This window comes from Pristiophorus japonicus, chromosome 3 (assembly GCF_044704955.1).
Source record: "Pristiophorus japonicus isolate sPriJap1 chromosome 3, sPriJap1.hap1, whole genome shotgun sequence".
NCBI classification, from domain to species: Eukaryota; Metazoa; Chordata; class Chondrichthyes; family Pristiophoridae; genus Pristiophorus; species Pristiophorus japonicus.
The window spans coordinates 159,249,585-159,267,862 of record NC_091979.1 but is presented as its reverse complement, the minus strand read 5'-3'; the positions used below and the strand labels follow the sequence as shown (position 1 = coordinate 159,267,862).

General features: G+C 44.1%; 1 protein-coding gene across 1 annotated transcript in view; it reads left to right on the top strand.

Moving 5' to 3' along the window:
• The window catches only part of vps16 (VPS16 core subunit of CORVET and HOPS complexes), an 84,079-nt gene extending 66,182 nt beyond the window's left edge, over positions 1 to 17,897 (top strand). The window contains exons 20-24 of the mRNA XM_070875962.1: positions 551 to 628; positions 4,759 to 4,928; positions 14,504 to 14,600; positions 14,709 to 14,812; positions 17,395 to 17,897. Coding sequence (XP_070732063.1) covers positions 551 to 628; positions 4,759 to 4,928; positions 14,504 to 14,600; positions 14,709 to 14,812; positions 17,395 to 17,539 — 594 coding nt within the window. The 3' untranslated portion in view covers positions 17,540 to 17,897. The remainder of the gene's footprint in view (positions 1 to 550; positions 629 to 4,758; positions 4,929 to 14,503; positions 14,601 to 14,708; positions 14,813 to 17,394) is intronic.
• The last annotated feature ends 381 nt before the right edge of the window (positions 17,898 to 18,278 follow it).

Here is an 18,278-nt window from a genome sequence, read left to right as displayed (position 1 = left end):
ATTGCCCCTTTTTCTAGTCGTCAGTTACTCCTTTCTCTGGTTTTAAATTGTATCCCCCTTGTTTTTCAGGTGTGTCAGCCGTGGCTCAGTGGGTAGCACTCTCGCCTCTGAGTCAGAAGGTTATGAGTTCAAGTCCCACTCCAGAGACTTGAGCACAAAAATCTAAGGTGACACTCCAGTGTAGTACTGAGGGAGTGCTGTATTGATAGAGGTGTCTTGCAGATGAGACGTTAAACCGAGGCCCCTTCTGTTCTTTCAGGTGGCTATAAAAGATCCCATGGCACTATTTCGAAGAAGAGCAGGGGAGTTCGAGTGACCTGGCCAATATTTATCCCTCAACCAACATCACTAAAATAGATTATCTGCTCATGATCACAATCACATTGCTGTTTGTGGCAGCTTGCTGTGCACAAATTGGCTGCCGTGTTTCCTACATTACAACAGTGACTACACTCCAAGTACTTCACTGGCTGTAAAATGCTTTGGGACGTCCTGAGGTCGTGAAAGTTTTTTTTCCTTTTTTTAAAAATGACCATTTCTTGTTTAACAGACAATCGAAGGACGAGTAGCCGCTTTGCAGAATGCTGTGGATGAATACAATAAAGCTAAGAATGAATTTGCTGCCAAGGTATGTATAGAAATGGTATTAAAAATACAAATATTTGTTTTGTTTCTCTGCTAGATGTAGTTTAAAAAGTTCCAACAAAATTGCATCGCTGCAACCACTGGAAGAAGACCTTCAATAAACTTTGTGTCCAACAACAACTTGTATTTATATAGCGCCTTTAACATAGTGAAATGTCCCAAGGTGCTTCACAAATGTATTATGAGAGAAAAATTTGACACCGAGCCGCATAAGTAGAAATTAGCGCAGGTGACTAACAGCTTGGTCAAAGAGATACATTTTAAGGAGCATCTTGAAGGAGGAAAGAGAGGCGGAGAGGTTTAGGCAGGGAGTTCCAAAACTTGGGGCCTAGGCAACAGAAGGCACGGCCACCAATGGTCGAGCAATTATAATAAGGGATGCTCTGGAGGGCAGAATTAGAGGAGTGCAGACATCTTGGTTGGTGGGGGGGCGGGAGGAGAGATTAGAGATAGGGAGGGGCGAGGCCATGGAGTGATATGAAAATAAGGATGAGAATTTTGAAATCGAGGTGTTGCTTAACCGGAAGCCAATGTAGGTCAGCGAGCACAGGGGTGATGGATGAGTGGGACTTGGTGCGAGTTAGGACGCGGACAGCCGAATTTTGGATCACCTCTAATTTGCGTAGGATAGAATGTGGGAGGCCAGCCAGGAGTGCGTTGGAATAGTCAAGTCTAGAGGTAACAAAGGTATGGATGAGGGCCTCAGCAGCGAATGAGCTGAGGCAAGGCCAGAGAAGGGAGATGTTAGAGATGGAAATAGGTGGTCTTAGTTATGCTGCAGATATGTAATGTTTACAGACCCCATGGAGGAAAACAGTGATGTTGTTTTCATTGTTTTCTACTTCCATTTTGATGCTATTTGCGAGTTTGACTATCGCATTCAGTGCTGTGGCAATTTGCCAGGCTTTGCCCAACTCGATGCAGTGCTGTAAAGTGAACAATCAGCACTGCCCCAGTGATGACAACAGGATTCAAACACAAGCCTGCACTGCTGCCTTTTTGGTTTTTCTTTCCTTTATGGATGTGAGGGATATTTATTTTTAGAAGCTAATAGTGTTTTACCAATGCTTTTCTTCAACTAGCCACAAGTTACCTATTTTTGTTTTCTTCGTCCCAATCCCTGCCCTTCCCAGATATCACCAGACAATTCAACTGAAGTCCACAGTCTCTGTTCTGGGCAAAGTCATTTCTTCAATACTCTGTGTTGCACTATTATTGCATTGCCGCAATGTGCCACTGAGCAATTTTTTAGAAGCCTTTAACCATGAATATTATTAGGAGAGATGCATCTAAACTATAGGCTGTTTAGGTCTGGACTGATACTCCAGTGCAGTGCTGAGAAAGTGCTGCACTGTTGGAGGTGCTGTCTTTCGGATGAGATGTTAAAACAGAGGCCTCGTTTGCTCTCTCAAGTGGAAGTAAAAGATCCCATGGCACTATTTTGAAGAAGAGCAGGGGAGTTTATCCCCGGTGTCCTGGCCAATATTTATCCCTCAGTCAACATACTAAAAACAGATTATCTGGTCACATTGCTGTTTGTGGGAGCTTGATGATAATGTGCGCAAATTGTCTGCCGCGTTTCCTACATTACAACAGTGACTACACTTCAACAAGTACTTCATTGGCTGTAAAGTGCTTTGGGATGTCCGGTGATTGTGAAAGGTGCTATATAAATGCAAGTCTTTTCCAAAATTTCACTGAAATTAATTTTATGATTTAAAAAAAATATATAATTTAGAAATGCTACAGCAGATTTCAACAGATTAAATATTTTCACTATCCTTACATTGGCTCCTGGTCCTCCAACACCTCAAATTTTAAATTTTTGTCCTTGTATTTAAATCATTTCATGGCCTTGCTCCTCCCTACCTCCGTAACCACCTCCAGCTGTATGACCCTTCCCCTCAACTCTCTTTCTGAAACTTGTGCATCCCCCTCGACCTACGCCCCAGTACTGGTGGCTGTGCCAATGGCCATCTAAGCCCCATACTTGGAATTCCCTCCCTAAACCTCTCCATCTCTCTCCTCCTTTCAGGCCGCCTTTAAAACCCACCTCACTTCTGCTAACATCTTCTTTGTCTCTGTGTCCATTTTTGTCTGATTATGCCTCTGTGAAGGGCCTTGGGCTGTTTTTCTACATCAACAGTGCCATATAAATGCAATTTGTAGTAATGGAAATCTGCCTTGTAATGGAGGATGTCATACAGGGTGTAATAATGCTTTCAAAACCTGCTCTACCTTGTCATTCAATCAGAGTGGCTCTTTAATACAGCTGGTTTAAAGTTTGGGAAAAGCACTAAATAGGAACTGAACAGAAGAACATTGGCTAGGAAATTTGAAGCGTCATCATCAAAATAGAGTATATTTTAAGTATAATTACAAAAATCGTTATTCAGGTATCTTCAGAACTTGCCCTTTAGAAGAGTTGGCTGGAATTCTTCAATGATTAGTTACTTGCTGCGTGCGTGAAGATACCTCGGAATTTACTTGTAAGCACTTCGCAGCATCAGATTATGTACACACATTAAATGTGGTTGCTGTTGAGAATTCTTTAGGTAGGAAGGAAGGAAGGTAAAGAGGGATCCCTTTCAGAAACCAGGTAACTGTCCCAATATATCTGCTGGCTGTTTCTCAGTATTTTGTGGCATGATTCCCCAAGACAGACTCAGTTGAACATTGGACTGTTGCAGACAACCAGCGCTACAACACTCTCCTTCAAAGTGTCTCCTTCCCAATGTTGGGGAAGTCCAGAAACAGAGGTCACAGTCTAAGGATAAGGGGTAAGCCATTTAGGACCGAGATGCGGAGGAACTTCTTCACCCAGAGAGTGGTGAACCTGTGGAATTCTCTACCACAGAAAGTTGTTGAGGCCAATTCACTAAATATATTTAAAAAGGAGTTAGATGAGGTCCTTACTACTAGGGGGATCAAGGGGTATGGCGAGAAAGCAGGAATGGGGTACTGAAGTTGAATGTTCAGCCATGAACTCATTGAATGGCGGTGCAGGCTAGAAGGGCCGAATGGCCTACTCCTGCACCTATTTTCTATGTTTCTATGTCTTCAGTCAAGTGTCTAATTTTTCCCCCACTATAATTTTTTCCCCTCCGCTCCTAAATGCAGGGGCTCGTACTGGGATATGGTTCCACAAGGGGCCCTCCAGGATATCACCCAAGTGATCATTTTTCATATGTGCATTGCCTGAACAGCAAGTGGCAGCAGCTGATTGCTTATGATCATCCTCATAACTAATGTGCAGTGTAATCAAAATGCCCTAGTGACAAGCTACTACTTATGAAAAGTACTCCATAATCTACTCTAAATTATATTGTATGTTGTGCACAATTCCTACAGTCTGATACACTTCTTGATGTTTCACAGATTGAATAATTCAGTAAGACAATTTTAGTAGACTAAATGCCTTCCCTTTCTCTCACCCTGCCCCCCAGTCCCCGCATCCCACATCTACCTGTGGCTTTGTGGGTAAATGTAGTGCATGGTATGATAGTAAAGAAAAAGACTTGCATTTATATAATGTCTTTCACGACCTCAGGACATCCCAAAACGCTTTACAACCAATGAAGTACTTTTGAAGTATAATCACTGTTATAATGTAGGAAGTGTGGCAGCCAATTTGCACACAGCAAGGTCCCACAAACAGCAATGTGATAATGACCAGATAATCAAAACTTGAGTTTGATTCATGTTCTGTATTGACTTTGTTTAGACAGCATTTGGAAAACTGCAATTGGCCTTGATGCCTTCAGACCAGGGAGAAAACTTAGCCAAAGTACTTGCTGCCGGTTGCTAATCAGTAACCTGTACTGGAATGTGTGCGTTTTGGTTGAGTGGAATGCCCTCTATAGTTGAACTGCCTATTAACACTCATTGCCTATGTTTATGCATGCAAAATAACCACTTGGAGGAGAAACCCAAGGCCTGCACGGAACAATATCCCTGCCAGGGTCAGAGCATTCAGAAAAGGAGGCAAGAACATTGGAAAAACAAAAGCTTTAATACAGAATGAATACGCAGAAGAAGCCTCCTTGTTTTGAGACAATTGCAAATAGCAATCCAGTCATGTATTTAAACTCTTCTCACTTTATCAAATTCTAGATCACAGAAGAACAGATAAAATTGCTGCGATATCAGTTTCGCTTGCAGAAAGAATCTGGTAAAACCTACCTAGATTGCTCCTTACATGACACTGTTTACAGACTGTTACTGGAAAGCAAGCACAAACAAGCTGAGCAACTTTACAAAGACTTTAAAATTCCTGACAAAAGGTAAGATCAAAACATTAGCGAGTCCCTATTAAAATCGTTCATTTAGATCTCTGTAGCAATTTATGTAGTGATTAAATCAGCCCTTTTTTGTCATTTTAAGTAAAAAGACGGTTAAAGTATAACTAGTATTTCAGGCTAGCAAGTGTAAAATGAGGATTGGAAAATGGCTATACATAGCAATCCATCATCATAGGCAGTCCTTCGAAATCGAGGAAGACTTTCTTCCACTCTTTTTAAAAAAAAAAAAAAAAAAAAAAAATTAGTTCTTATGTGACTGAACAGTCCAATACAGGAATTACAGTCTCTGTCACCGATGGGACAGACAGTCATTGAAGGAAAGGGTGGGTGGGAAGACTAGTTTGCCGCACACTCCTTCCGCTGCCTTACTTGCTTTCTGCATGCTCTCGGCGACAAGACTTGAGGTGCTCAGCGCCCTCCCAGATGCTCTTCCTCCACTTAGGGCAGTCTTTGGCCAGGGACTCCCAGGTGTCGGTGGGGATGTTGAATTTTATCAAGGAGGCTTTGAGGATGTCCTTGAAACGTTTCCTCTGCCCACCTGGGGCTCGCTTGCCATGTAGGAGTTCCGAGTAGAGCGCTTGCTTTGGGAGTCTTGTGTCAGGCATGCAAACAATGTGGCCCACCCAATGGAGCTGGTCGAGTGTGGTCAGTGCTTCGATGCTGGGGCTGTTGGCCTGATTGAGGACGCTAATGTTGGTGCGTCTGTCCACCCAGGGGATTTGCAGGATCTAGCGGAGACATCATTGGTGGTATTTCTCCAGCGATTTGAGGTGTCTACTGTATATGGTCCACATCTCTGAGCCATACAGGAGGGCGGGTATCACTACAGCCCTGTAGACCATGAGCTTGGTGCCAGATTTGAGGGCCTGATCTTTGAACAGTCTCTTCCTCAGGCGGCCGAAGGCTGCGCTGGTGCACTGGCAACGGTCTTGAACCTCGTCGTTAATGTCTGATCTTGCTGATAATAGGCTCCCAAGGGTATGGGAAGTGGTCCACGTTGTCCAGGGCTGTGCTGTGGATCTTGATGACTGGAAGGCAGTGCTGTGTGGCAGGGTCAGGTTGGTGGAGGACCTTTGTCTTATGGATGTTTAGTGTAAGGCCCATGCTTTTGTATGTCTCAGTGAAGATGTTGACTATGACTTGGAGTTCAGTCTGTACTGTAGCTCGACGACCGAGGTTGTGACAGTCTTTGATCTGGCCTGGAGACGACGAAGGTTGAACAGGTTCCCACTGGTTCTGTAGTTTAGTTCCACTTCAGCAGGGAGCTTGTTGAGTGTGAGGTGGAGCATTGCAGCAAGGAAGATTGAGAAGAGGGTTGACACGATGACGTAGCCCTGCTTGATCCCGGTCCGGATGTGGATTGGGTCTGTGATGGATCCGTTGGTCAGGATCACGGCTTGCATGTCGTCACGGAGCAGGTGCAGGATGGCAACAAACTTTTGGGGACAGCCGAAATGGAGGAGGATGCTCCATAGTCCCTCGCAGTTGACCGTGTCAAAGGCCTTTGTGAGGTCAAAGAAGGCCATGTACAAGGGTTGGTGCTGTTCCCTGCACTTCTCTTGCAGTTGTCGCACCGTAAAGATCATGTCCGTTGTACCCCATAGTGGAAGAAATCTGCAATCCAGCGAAGCTCAAGTGTCTACCATAATGGGGGACCCCAAGCTGGGGAATGGAAATCAGTGCCCCAATAACTGCAGCCTGGAAGGCACACCACAGCAAAGGTATAGAAACATAGAAAATAGGTGCAGGAGTAGACCATTTGGCCCTTTGAGCCTGCACCGCCATTCAATATGATCATGGCTGATCACTCCCTCAGTATCCCTTTCCTGCTTTCTCTCCATACCCCTTGATCCCCTGAGCCATAAGGGCCATATCTAACTCCCTCTTGAATATATCCTTTGAACTGGCATCAACAACTCTCTGCGGCAGGGCATTCCACAGGTTAACAACACTCTGAGTGAAGAAGTTTCTCCTCATCTCAGTCTTAGGATAAGGGGTAGGCCATTTAGGGCTATGTCCCCTGGTTCTAGACTTTCCCAACATCGGGAACATTCTTCCCGCATCAAACCTGTCCAGTCCTGTCAGAATCTTATACGTTTCTATGAGATCCCCTCTCATCCTTCTAAACTCCACTGAATAAAGGCCCAGTTGATCCAGCCTCTCCTCATATGACAGTCCAGCCATCCCTGGAATCAGTCTGGTGAACCTTCGCTGTACTCCCTCAATAGCAAGAACATCCTTCCTCAGATTAGGAGACCAAAACTGAACACAATATTCCAGGTGAGGCCTCACTAAGGCCCTGTACAACTGCAGTAAAACCTCCCTGCTCCTATGCTCAAATCCCCTAACTATGAAGGCCAACATGCCATTTGCATTCTTCACCACCCTCTGTACCTGCATGCCAACTTTCAATGACTGATGAACCATGACACCCAGGTCTCGTTGTACCCCCCCTTTTCCTAATCTGCCATTCAGATAATATTCTGCCTTTGTGTTTTTGTCCCCAAAGTGGATAACCTCACATTTATCCACATTATACTGCATCTGCCATGCATTTGCCCACTCACCTAACCTGTCCAAGTCACCCTGCAGCCTCTTAGCGTCCTCCTCACAGCTCACACCGCCACCCAGTTTAGTGTCATCTGCAAACTTGGAGATATTACACTCAATTCCTTCATCTAAATCGTTAATGTACATTGTAAAGAGCTGGGGTCCCAGCACTGAGCCCTGCGGCACTCCACTAGTCACTGCCTGCCATTCTGAAAAGAACCCGTTTATCCCGACTCTCTGCTTCCTGTCTGCCAACCAGTTCTCTGTCCACGTCAGTACATTACCCCCAATACCATGCGCTTTAATTTTGCACACCAATCTCTTGTGTGGGTCCTTGTCAAAAGCCTTTTGAAAGTCCAAATACACCACATCCACTGGTTCTCCCTTGTCCACTCTACTAGTTACATCCTCAAAAAATTCCAGACGATTCGTCAAGCATGATTTCCCTTTCATAAATCCATGCTGACTTAGAAACATAGAAACATAGAAAATAGGTGCAGGAGTAGGCCATTCGGCCCTTCTAGCCTGCACACCCATTCAATGAGTTCATGGCTGAACATGCAACTTCAGTACCCCATTCCTGCTTTCTCGCCATACCCCTTGATCCCCCTAGTAGTAAGGACTTCATCTAACTCCTTTTTGAATATATTTAGTGAATTGGCCTCAACAACTTTCTGTGGTAGAGAATTCCACAAGTTCACCACTCTCTGGGTGAAGAAGTTTCTCCTTAGCTCGGTCCTAAATGGCTCGCCCCTTATCCTTAGACTGTGACCCCTGGTTCTGGACTTCCCCAACATTGGGAACATTCTTCCTGCATCTAACCTGTCTAAACCCGTCAAAATTTTTAACATTTCTATGAGATCCCCTCTCATTCTTCTGAACTCCAGTGAATACAAGCCCAGCTGATCCAGTCTTTCTTGATAGGTCAGTCCCGCCATCCCGGGAATCAGTCTGGTGAACCTTCGCTGCACTCCCTCAATAGCAAGAATGTCCTTCCTCAAGTTAGGAGACCAAAACTGTACACAATACTCCAGGTGTGGTCTCACCAAGGCCGTGTACAACTGTAGCAACACCTCCCTGTCCCTGTACTCAATTCTCCTCGCTATGAAGGCCAACATGCCATTTGCTTTCTTAACCGCCTGCTGTACCTGCATGCCAACCTTCAATGACTGATGTACCATGACACCCAGGTCTCGTTGCACCTCCCCTTTTCTTAATCTGTCACCCTTCAGATAATAGTCTGTCTCTCTGTTTTTACCACCAAAGTGGATAACCTCACATTTTTCCACATTATACTTCATCTGCCATGCATTTGCCCACTCACCTAACCTATCCAAGTCACTCTGCAGCCTCATAGCATCCTCCTCGCAGCTCACACTGCCACCTAACTTAGTGTCATCCGCAAATTTGGAGATACTACATTTAATCCCCTCGTCTAAATCATTAATGTACAGTGTAAACAGCTGGGGCCCCAGCACAGAACCTTGTGGTACCCCACTAGTCACTGCCTGCCATTCTGAAAAGTGCCCATTTACTCCTACTCTTTGCTTCCTGTCTGACAACCAGTTCTCAGTCCATGTCAGCACACTACCCCCAATCCCATGTGCTTTAACTTTGCACATTAATCTCTTGTGTGGGACCTTGTCGAAAGCCTTCTGAAAGTCCAAATATACCACATCAACTGGTTCTCCCTTGTGCACTTTACTGGAAACATCCTCAAAAAATTCCAGAAGGTTTGTCAAGCATGATTTCCCTTTCACAAATCCATGCTGACTTGGACCTATCATGTCACCTCTTTCCAAATGCGCTGCTATGACATCCTTAATAATTGATTCCATCATTTTACCCACTACTGAGGTCAGGCTGACCGGTCTATAATTCCCTGTTTTCTCTCTCCTTTTTTAAAAAGTGGGGTTACATTGGCTACCCTCCACTCGATAGGAACTGATCCAGAGTCAATGGAATGTTGGAAAATGACTGTCAATGCATCCGCTATTTCCAAGGCCACCTCCTTAAGTACTCTGGGATGCAGTCCATCAGGCCCTGGGGATTTATCGGCCTTCAATCCCATCAATTTCCCCAACACAATTTCCCGACTAATAAGGATTTCCCTCAGTTCCTCCTCCTTACTAGACCCTCTGACCCCTTTTATATCCGAAAGGTTGTTTGTGTCCTCCTTAGTGAATACCGAACCAAAGTACTTGTCCATTGGTCTGCCATTTCTTTATTCCCCGTTATGCCTTCCCCTGATTCTGACTGCAGGGGACCTACGTTTGTCTTTACTAACATTTTTTCTCTTTACATATCTATAGAAACTTTTGCAATCTGTCTTAATGTTCCCTGCAAGCTTCTTCTCGTACTCCATTTTCCCTGCCCTAATCAAACCCTTTGTCCTCCTCTGCTGAGTTCTAAATTTCTCCCAGTCCCCGGTTCGCTGCTATTTCTGGCCAATTTGTATGCCACTTCCTTGGCTTTAATACTATCCCTGATTTCCCTTGATAGCCACGGTTGAGCCACCTTCCCTTTTTTATTTTTACGCCAGACAGGAATGTACAATTGTTGTAGTTCATCCATGCGGTCTCTAAATGTCTGCCATTGCCCATCCACAGTCAACCCCTTAAGTATCATTCGCCAATCTATCCTAGCCAATTCACGCCTCATACCTTCAAAGTTACCCTTCTTTAAGTTCTGGACCATGGTCTCTGAATTAACTGTTTCATTCTCCATCCTAATGCAGAATTCCACCATATTATGGTCACTCTTCCCCAAGGGGCCTCGCACAACGAGATTGCTAATTAATCCCCTCTCATTACACAACACCCAGTCTAAGATGGCCTCCCCCCCTAGTTGGTTCCTCGACATATTGGTCTAGAAAACCATCCAGGAAATCCTCCTCCACCATATTTCTTCCAGTTTGGTTAGCCCAATCTATGTGCATATTAAAGTCACCCATTATAACTGCTGCACCTTTATTGCATGCCCCTCTAATTTCCTGTTTGATGCCCTCCCCAACATCACTACTACTGTTTGGAGGTCTGTACACAACTCCCACTAACGTTTTTTGCCCTTTGGTGTTCTGCAGCTCTACCCATATAAATTCCACATCATCCAAGCTAATGTCCTTCCTAACTATTGCATTAATCTCCTCCTTAACCAGCAATGCTACCCCACCTCCTTTTCCTTTTATTCTATCCTTCCTGAATGTTGAATACCCCTGGATGTTGAGTTCTCAGTCCTGATCATCCTGGAGCCACGTCTCTGTAATCCCAATCACATCATATTTGTTAACATCTATTTGCACAGTTAATTCATCCAGCTTATTGCGGATACTCCTTGCATTAAGACACAAAGCCTTCAGGCTTGTTTTTTTAACACCCTTTGTCCTTTTAGAATGTTGCTGTACAGTGGCCCTTTTTCTTCTTTGCCTTGGGTTTCTCTGCCCTCCACTTTTCCTCATCTCCTTTCTGTCTTTTGCTTTTGTCTCCTTTTTGTTTCCCTCTGTCTCCCTGCATTGGTTCCCATCCCCCTACCATATTAGTTTAACTCCTCCCCAACAGCACCACAAACACTCCTCCTAGGACATTGGTTCCGGTCCTGCCCAGGTGCAGACCGTCTGGTTTGTACTGGTCCCACCTCCCCCAGAACCGGCTCCAATGCCCCAGGAATTTGAATCCCTCCCTGTTGCACCACTGTTCAAGCCCAGTATTCATCTGCGCTATCCTGCGATTCCTACTCTGACTAGCACGTGGCACTGGTAGCAAACCCGAGATTACTACTTTTGAGGTCCTACTTTTTAATTTAGCTCCTAGCTCCTTAAATTAGTTTTGTAGGACCTCATCTCTTTTTTTTTTACCTATGTCGTTGGTACCAATGTGCACCACGACAACTGGCTGTTCTCCCTCCCTTTTTAGAATGTCCTGCACCCGCTCCGAGACATCCTTGACCCTTGCACCAGGGAGGCAACATACCATCCTGGAGTCTCGGTTGCGGCCGCAGAAACGCCTATCTATTCCCCTTACAATTGAATCCCCTATCATTATCGCTCTCCCACTCTTTTTCCTGCCCTCCTATGCAACAGAGCCAGCCACGGTGCCATGAACTTGGCTGTTGCTGCCCTCCCCTGATGAGTCATCCCCCTCAACAGTACTCAAAGCAGTGTATCTGTTTTGCAGGGGGATGACCACAGGGGACCCCTGCACTACCTTCCTTGCACTACTCTTCCTGCTGGTCTTCCATTCCCTAGCTGGCTGTGGACCCTTCTCCTGCGGCAAGACCAACTCGCTACCCGTGCTACTCACGTCATTCTCAACATCATGGATGCTCCAGAGTGAATCCACCCTCGGCTCCAATTCCGCAACGCGGTCCGTCAGGAGCTGGAGGCGGATACACTTCCCGCACACGTAGTCGTCGGGGACACCGGAAGTATCCCTGAGTTCCCACATGGTACAGGAGGAGCATATCACGTGACTGAGCTCCCGTGCCATGACTTAACCCTTAGATGCAGTTAAATTGGCAACAACAATGTTAAAAGTTACTGACTGATATAAAAAAAGAAAGAAAAAGTAAAGCTACTCACCAATCACCAGCCAATCACTTACCCCCTTGGCTGTGACGTCCCCTTTTGATTTTTTTCTACTTTTTTGCTTTCTCTCCCAGCTGGAGCTGTACAAGCCCCGCCTCTCTCGACGCTCCCCGGACTGCCCGACTGCTGAGCCTTTATAGGCCGCTGCCTCTCGCCGACTCCCGCCTCTCTCGACCTCGACTTGGACCGATCCGGTCACTGCTTTCCAAATGCGCTGCTATTTCATCCTTAATGATTGATTCCAATATTTTCCCCACTACTGATGTCAGGCTAACCGGTCTATAATTACCTGTTTTCTCTCCCTCTTTTTTAAAAAAATGGTGGTACATTAGCTACCCTCCAGTCCATGCAGACGATCAGGCCCCGGGGATTTATCGGCCTTCAATCCCATCAATTTCCCTAACACAATTTCCCACCTAATAAGGATATCCTTCAGTTCCTCCTTGTCACTAGACCCACTGTCCCCTAGTACATTCGGAAGGTTATTTGTGTCTTCCCTTGTGAAGACAGAACCGAAGTATTTGTTCAATTGGTCTGCCATTTCTTTGTTCCCCATTATAAATTTATCTGAATCCGACTGCAAGGGACCTACGTATGCTTTTTTTGTGCTTCTTCCTTCACCTTATGAAGAGAAACCTGACCTCTACCTGGTACGGCTGAAATTTTTAAACATTTGTTTCCTGGGATGTGAGCATCATTGGCAAGGCCAGCATTTATTGCCCATCCCTAATTACCCTGGAGAAGGTGGTGATGAGCTGCCTTACTGCACTGCTGCAGTACCTATGGTAGAAGGTACTCCCACAGTGCTGTTAGGGAGGGAGTTCCAGGATTTTTATCCAGCAATGATGAAGGGACAGCGATATATTGCCAAACCAGGATGGTGTGTGACTTAGAGGAGAACTTGGAGGTGATGGTATTTCCATGCGCCTGCTGCCCTTGTACTTGGGTGGTAGAGGTTGCAAGTTTGGGAGGTGCTCCGAAGAGGTCTTGGTGTGCTGCTGCAGTGTATCTTGTAGATGGTACACACTGCAGCTACGGTGCACAGGTGGTCGAGGGAGTGAATGTTTAATGTGGTGGATGGGTTGTCAATCAAGTGGGCTGCTTTGTCCTGGATTGCGTGTAGAGAGTATTCCATCACATTCCTGACTTGTGCCTTGTAGATGTTGGAAGGCTTTGGGGAGTCAGGAGGTGAGTCACTTGCTGCAGAATACCCAGCCTCTAACCTGTTTTTGTAGCCATGGTATATATGGGGCTGGTCCAGTTGAGTTTCTGGTCAATGGTGACCTCCCCCCAGGGTGTTGATGGTGGGAGATTTGGTGATGGTAATGCTGTTGAATGTCAAAGGATGGTGGTTACACTTTCTCTTGTTGGAGATAGTCATTGCCTGGGACTTGTGTGGCGCAAATGTTACTTGCCACTTATTAGCACAAGCTTGAATGTCGTCAAGGGGTATGGAGAGAAAGTGGGAAAGGGGTACTGAGGTGAATGATCAGCCATGATCATATTTGAATGGTGGTGCAGGCTCGAAGGGCCGAATGGCCTACTCCTGCATCTATTTTCTATGTTTCTATGTCCTGGTCTTACTGCATGCGGGCATGGACTGCTTCATTATCTGAGGAGTTTCAAATGGAATTGAGCACTATGCAATCATCAGCGAGCATCCCCATGTCTGACCTTATGATGGTGGGAATATCATTGATAAAGCAGCTGAAGATGGTTAGGCCTAGGACACTGCCCCGAGGAACTCCTGCAGCAATATCCTAGGGCTGAGATGATTGGCCTCCAACAACCACAACCATCTTCCTTTGTGCTAGGTATGACTCCAGCCAGTGGAGTGTTTTCCCCAATTCCAGTTTGACTTCAATTTTACTCGGGCTCCTTGATGCCCCACTCGATCAAGTATTAGACCTGTGTATTTCACTGCTGTTGCACCATGCTGTAATAAACCACTTCCTAAATGTTTTTTTATTTTAACATTTTATTTCCAAGAAGCTTTACTTAATGTTTCAGCTGTTAAATAGTGTGATGCAGATTTTTGATAATTCAGGGACCACAATAGAAAAAGGTGAACTTGAGGGAAAAAAAAGTGGTGTATGTTTTAAATCATTGCCAGAAATGGGGAAAACAGTTTGTAATTTTAACTGATTATGAGAAACAATACTGATACAAAGTTAAGAATGGCACAATCTTAAGGAATACTTATTTTTGGTTTAGCTACTTCAACGGGATATTAATTAATAATTGCTGTGCCTCTGTTTTGATACAGCATGCATGGCGATGATGGATTTTGATTTTGTTAAGTTACTATATCTTTCAGCTCTGAAAACAAACAGCATGCTTAAAAGTGATTGTTTTATCTTGGACATCAGATTATAAAAATCTGAATCACCTTGAAGGGCAACAGCTATTTTTGTATGTCCTTCAGGTTTTGGTGGCTGAAGATTGCTGCACTGGCAAAGAAAGAAGATTGGGAGGAACTTGAAAAATTTTCTAAAAGCAAAAAGTCCCCGATAGGGTATATGGTATGAGTTCTGTGATCCAGAACACCACAGTGTGTTTTCATAGTTAATGTTTACTGGAATTGTTCTTTTAGCTGTTTTAAAGCTTTGTTTCTTTTTTCCACCTACTAGCCTTTTGTTGAAATCTGCGTAAAGCATCGTAACAAGTATGAGGCTAAGAAATACGTAGCAAAAGTCAGCCCAGAGCAGAAAGTGAAAGGATATATAATAGTTGGGTAAGTAGAAAGAAGTTTACTGCAATATTTAGGAATCCAAACTTAATGGAACTCTCTATAATCCCCTCTGCTTTGTGACCGCTTTCTGCCACCTTCAAAAGCCTCCTTAAAACCTAACTCATTGACAATACTTTTGGTCATCTCCCCTTACAATCTTAATGTACTTTGGTACAGTTCGCTACATTAAAGGATCAGTATAAATGTAAGTAGGATATGTAGAAGAGCATCTTCAATATAAAGTACTCTCCCACACTGCTTGTGGTAGGTAATATTTGAACACTAAAGATATTCCTACCTGTTTAGAGATGTATGTTTTAATCAACTTTTTCATCTCCTTCTGAAGACTCCATTTCCATGATGTACAGCTAGAACCCATTTTCTGTTTTTCTTTCTGTCTCTCTAACTCTGTCTCCTCCCCCCCCCCCCCTTAGCACAATGCACTTTATGAAGTTTATAGAATTCAAAACAAAAACACAAGTTAACTTAACTTTTCCTTTCGTGCACACAGATTTTTTAAAAAACTTTAATATGAATTAAAGATCAGAGTCAGTAGTTGCAGATTCAGTAGTAACTTTCAAAAGGGAATTGAATAAATACCTGCAAAGGAAAGATTTGCAAAACTATGGGGAAAGAGTGGGGGAATGGGACTAATTGGATAGTTCTTTCAAGGAGAACATGTCATGAGGGGCTAATGATGTCCTTCTGTGCTGTAAGATTCTATGATTGTAAAGCTTCCAACATTTGCTATTTTTCTCCAGATAATTTAGAAAAATAACTGAGTAGAATTTCTAGATGTTAAAGAAAAATATCCCTTCAGTACAGCGAACTGAACGGTACTTGTGCATCCTAGGAAATTTGGTACGCAGCACATGCTCAAAGTGCAGAATCCAAATTCAGTTCATAGCATCTTACTTAGCTCTTCACTAAAATATCAGGTCCAAGTTCAGGCTTTTGGGAGTGGCTGAGGCCTTCAAGTATGAAAGCATAAAAAGACACAAAAGTGAATTCAATGGATAAATTTAATGTTGTTGTGAAATATGTAATTTTGTTGAATTTTTATTTTTGACCTTTATTTTGGACATTAGAAATTTCAGTTATAGGAATTAAAAATTAAGAATTAGTGGATCAAAAACATTCAGAAAAATTATTTTCAGATCAGAAAGCTTCTTGATCAATTTATGAGGAAAGTGGCAAGTTTTTTAAAATTATGGATGTGAGCAACACTGGTAAGAAGGTATTTATTGTCCACCTTTATTTTTCCTGAGGGCATTATAGGTCAATAGTGTGATGTAGCACTGTAACCACACCAGATAAGGGTAATAGGTCCTTTTCATGAAAGACAATGGCAAACCAGTTGGGCTTTTACAACAATCCAGCAACTTTCATGGTCATTTTATCTGATACCAGCCACAAATTACTGGATTTATTGACTCCGTTACCCAACCTGCCACAGTAGGATTTGAACTCTCAACCTCTGGATTGCTAGTACAGTTGAGCGTCCCGTATCCGGCAACCTCGGGACCGGGGCCAAGCCGGTTTTCGTGTTTTTCCGGACTTCGGAGCGTGTTTCTGACATCCGGAAACGCCCAGGTTCGGCTTTTTCTGGATTTCGCATCGTCAAAGAGGGGGTGGGGGTACTTGTCGAGGAGCTGTTTGGGTCACCGGCCGGGGCCCCACCGCTGGGGAAGAGTTTGGGTGGGGCCCACCGAAGAGCTGGTCGGGCGGCCCCATCGTGGAGATGGTGTTCGGGCGGGCCAGTGAGGAGGCCCCAAGGTAAGGGCGGCGAGGCAAGGCCCGAGGTCGGGCGGGGCCCGAGGCTGGGTGACCCGAGGCCAGGCCCGGTCGGGAGGCCAAGCGGCGAGGGTCGGGCAGGGCAGGGCGGGGCGAGGCCTGAGGCTGGGTGGGGCGAGGTCCGAAGTTGAGCGGGCCGTGGGGCGGTGCCCGAGGAGGGGCGGGGCCCGAGGAGGGGCGAGATCGGGTGGGGTGAGGCCCGAGGTCAGGCGGTGGTGGGACCTTGAGGTCGGCAGTTCTGGATTCCGGAACATTTTACGGATTCCGGATGACCCTGCCACCAATCTGTCTGGATTCCTGAATATTCCGGATCCTGGAACTCCGGATTTTGGACACTCAGCCTGTATAATATCTGTAGGCTACTTTAGCCTTATTTATAGAGTGACATAATTAAATAGGCAAAGCCCATTATAAATATGGACATGGGAATTTGTAACAGTAAAAAGTTGACTCAAAAGTGTGACAGCAGAAAATCACGTTTTGTAGATAGGAAATACATGCAGATATAACATTTTTAAAAAGATGTAGACATAGATATTCCATCTGAAATTTCATTATGGATTTATCAGGAAATATGTTTGAAGTGATGCCCTTCACCAGAGTTCTGTTGAAGATACCTAAAATATTAACCTATCCTTTTTTCTTACAGCAATTCCAGCATTTTCAGTTTTTATTTCAGATTTCAGCACTTGATCTTATCTTTTAAACTGATGGTATTTTGGTCTTTGTATTGCATTCTGAATTGTGCTCCAGGTGTAGTTCTAATCTGTTTTATCTTTTTTTTGACACAGAGACTTAGACCAAGCTGTGGAAACTGCAACAGAACGCAAGAATGAAAGCGAGTTGAACACTATTCTTGCAAAGTGCACACCAGCCACTGATCAGTTAATTGTGGAAAAAATTAACAGAGCCAAAGCTCAGATTTTAAAGAAATAAGATACTTTTCAAAAATGACAGGTTCAGTGTCTGACCATAAGTTAGTTGTCTGTCCTTTTTTTATATGCTTGAAGATATATTTATAGCTAGTCTCGTGTACAGTTACGTTTGAAATACAGATGCTGAATGAGTGTACAGTTTGTTACCTGTAAAGGTTGAAGTATTTTAGCTTATAAAATTGTGTTGCCATAGCAATGCTGATTATGCAAATTTTTGACATGGTTCCTCTTGTATGGTGAAATGCTACCTTTAAATCTGATGCTTAAAACTTCAGAATCTGCACTGAGATGTAAACTATTTAATGCTGAGATACTGCATTAACCAAAAGAAAGTCGATAAATTATGAATGAGATTAAATGCAAAGTTAAATATATTTGTATTTATTCTGCTTTAAAACAAGACACAAATTTCTTTGTGGACTTCTTATTTAGCAGTAGATCAAAAGTATACTTAATCATTACAATAATTTATTCCTGAAAAATCAGGAGAAGCGAATACAGTATTAAAAAGCCTCAGAACTGTGGAGAAAAAACACTTCTCTCTGCACTGTTATAATGGTGTCACTTGCACTTTTCTGCATAGTCCATTGCTTCTTATTTGGAGCACACATGGCAGTACAGCTGATACCTTCCTGAAGAAATAGTTCAGTTAACTGACTGCCTTTTCTAATTCCAGTTGTTTATAGGCCCTCTAAGCCAAGGATATTTTGCTTGTAAAACACAAGTTATTATTGTCACAG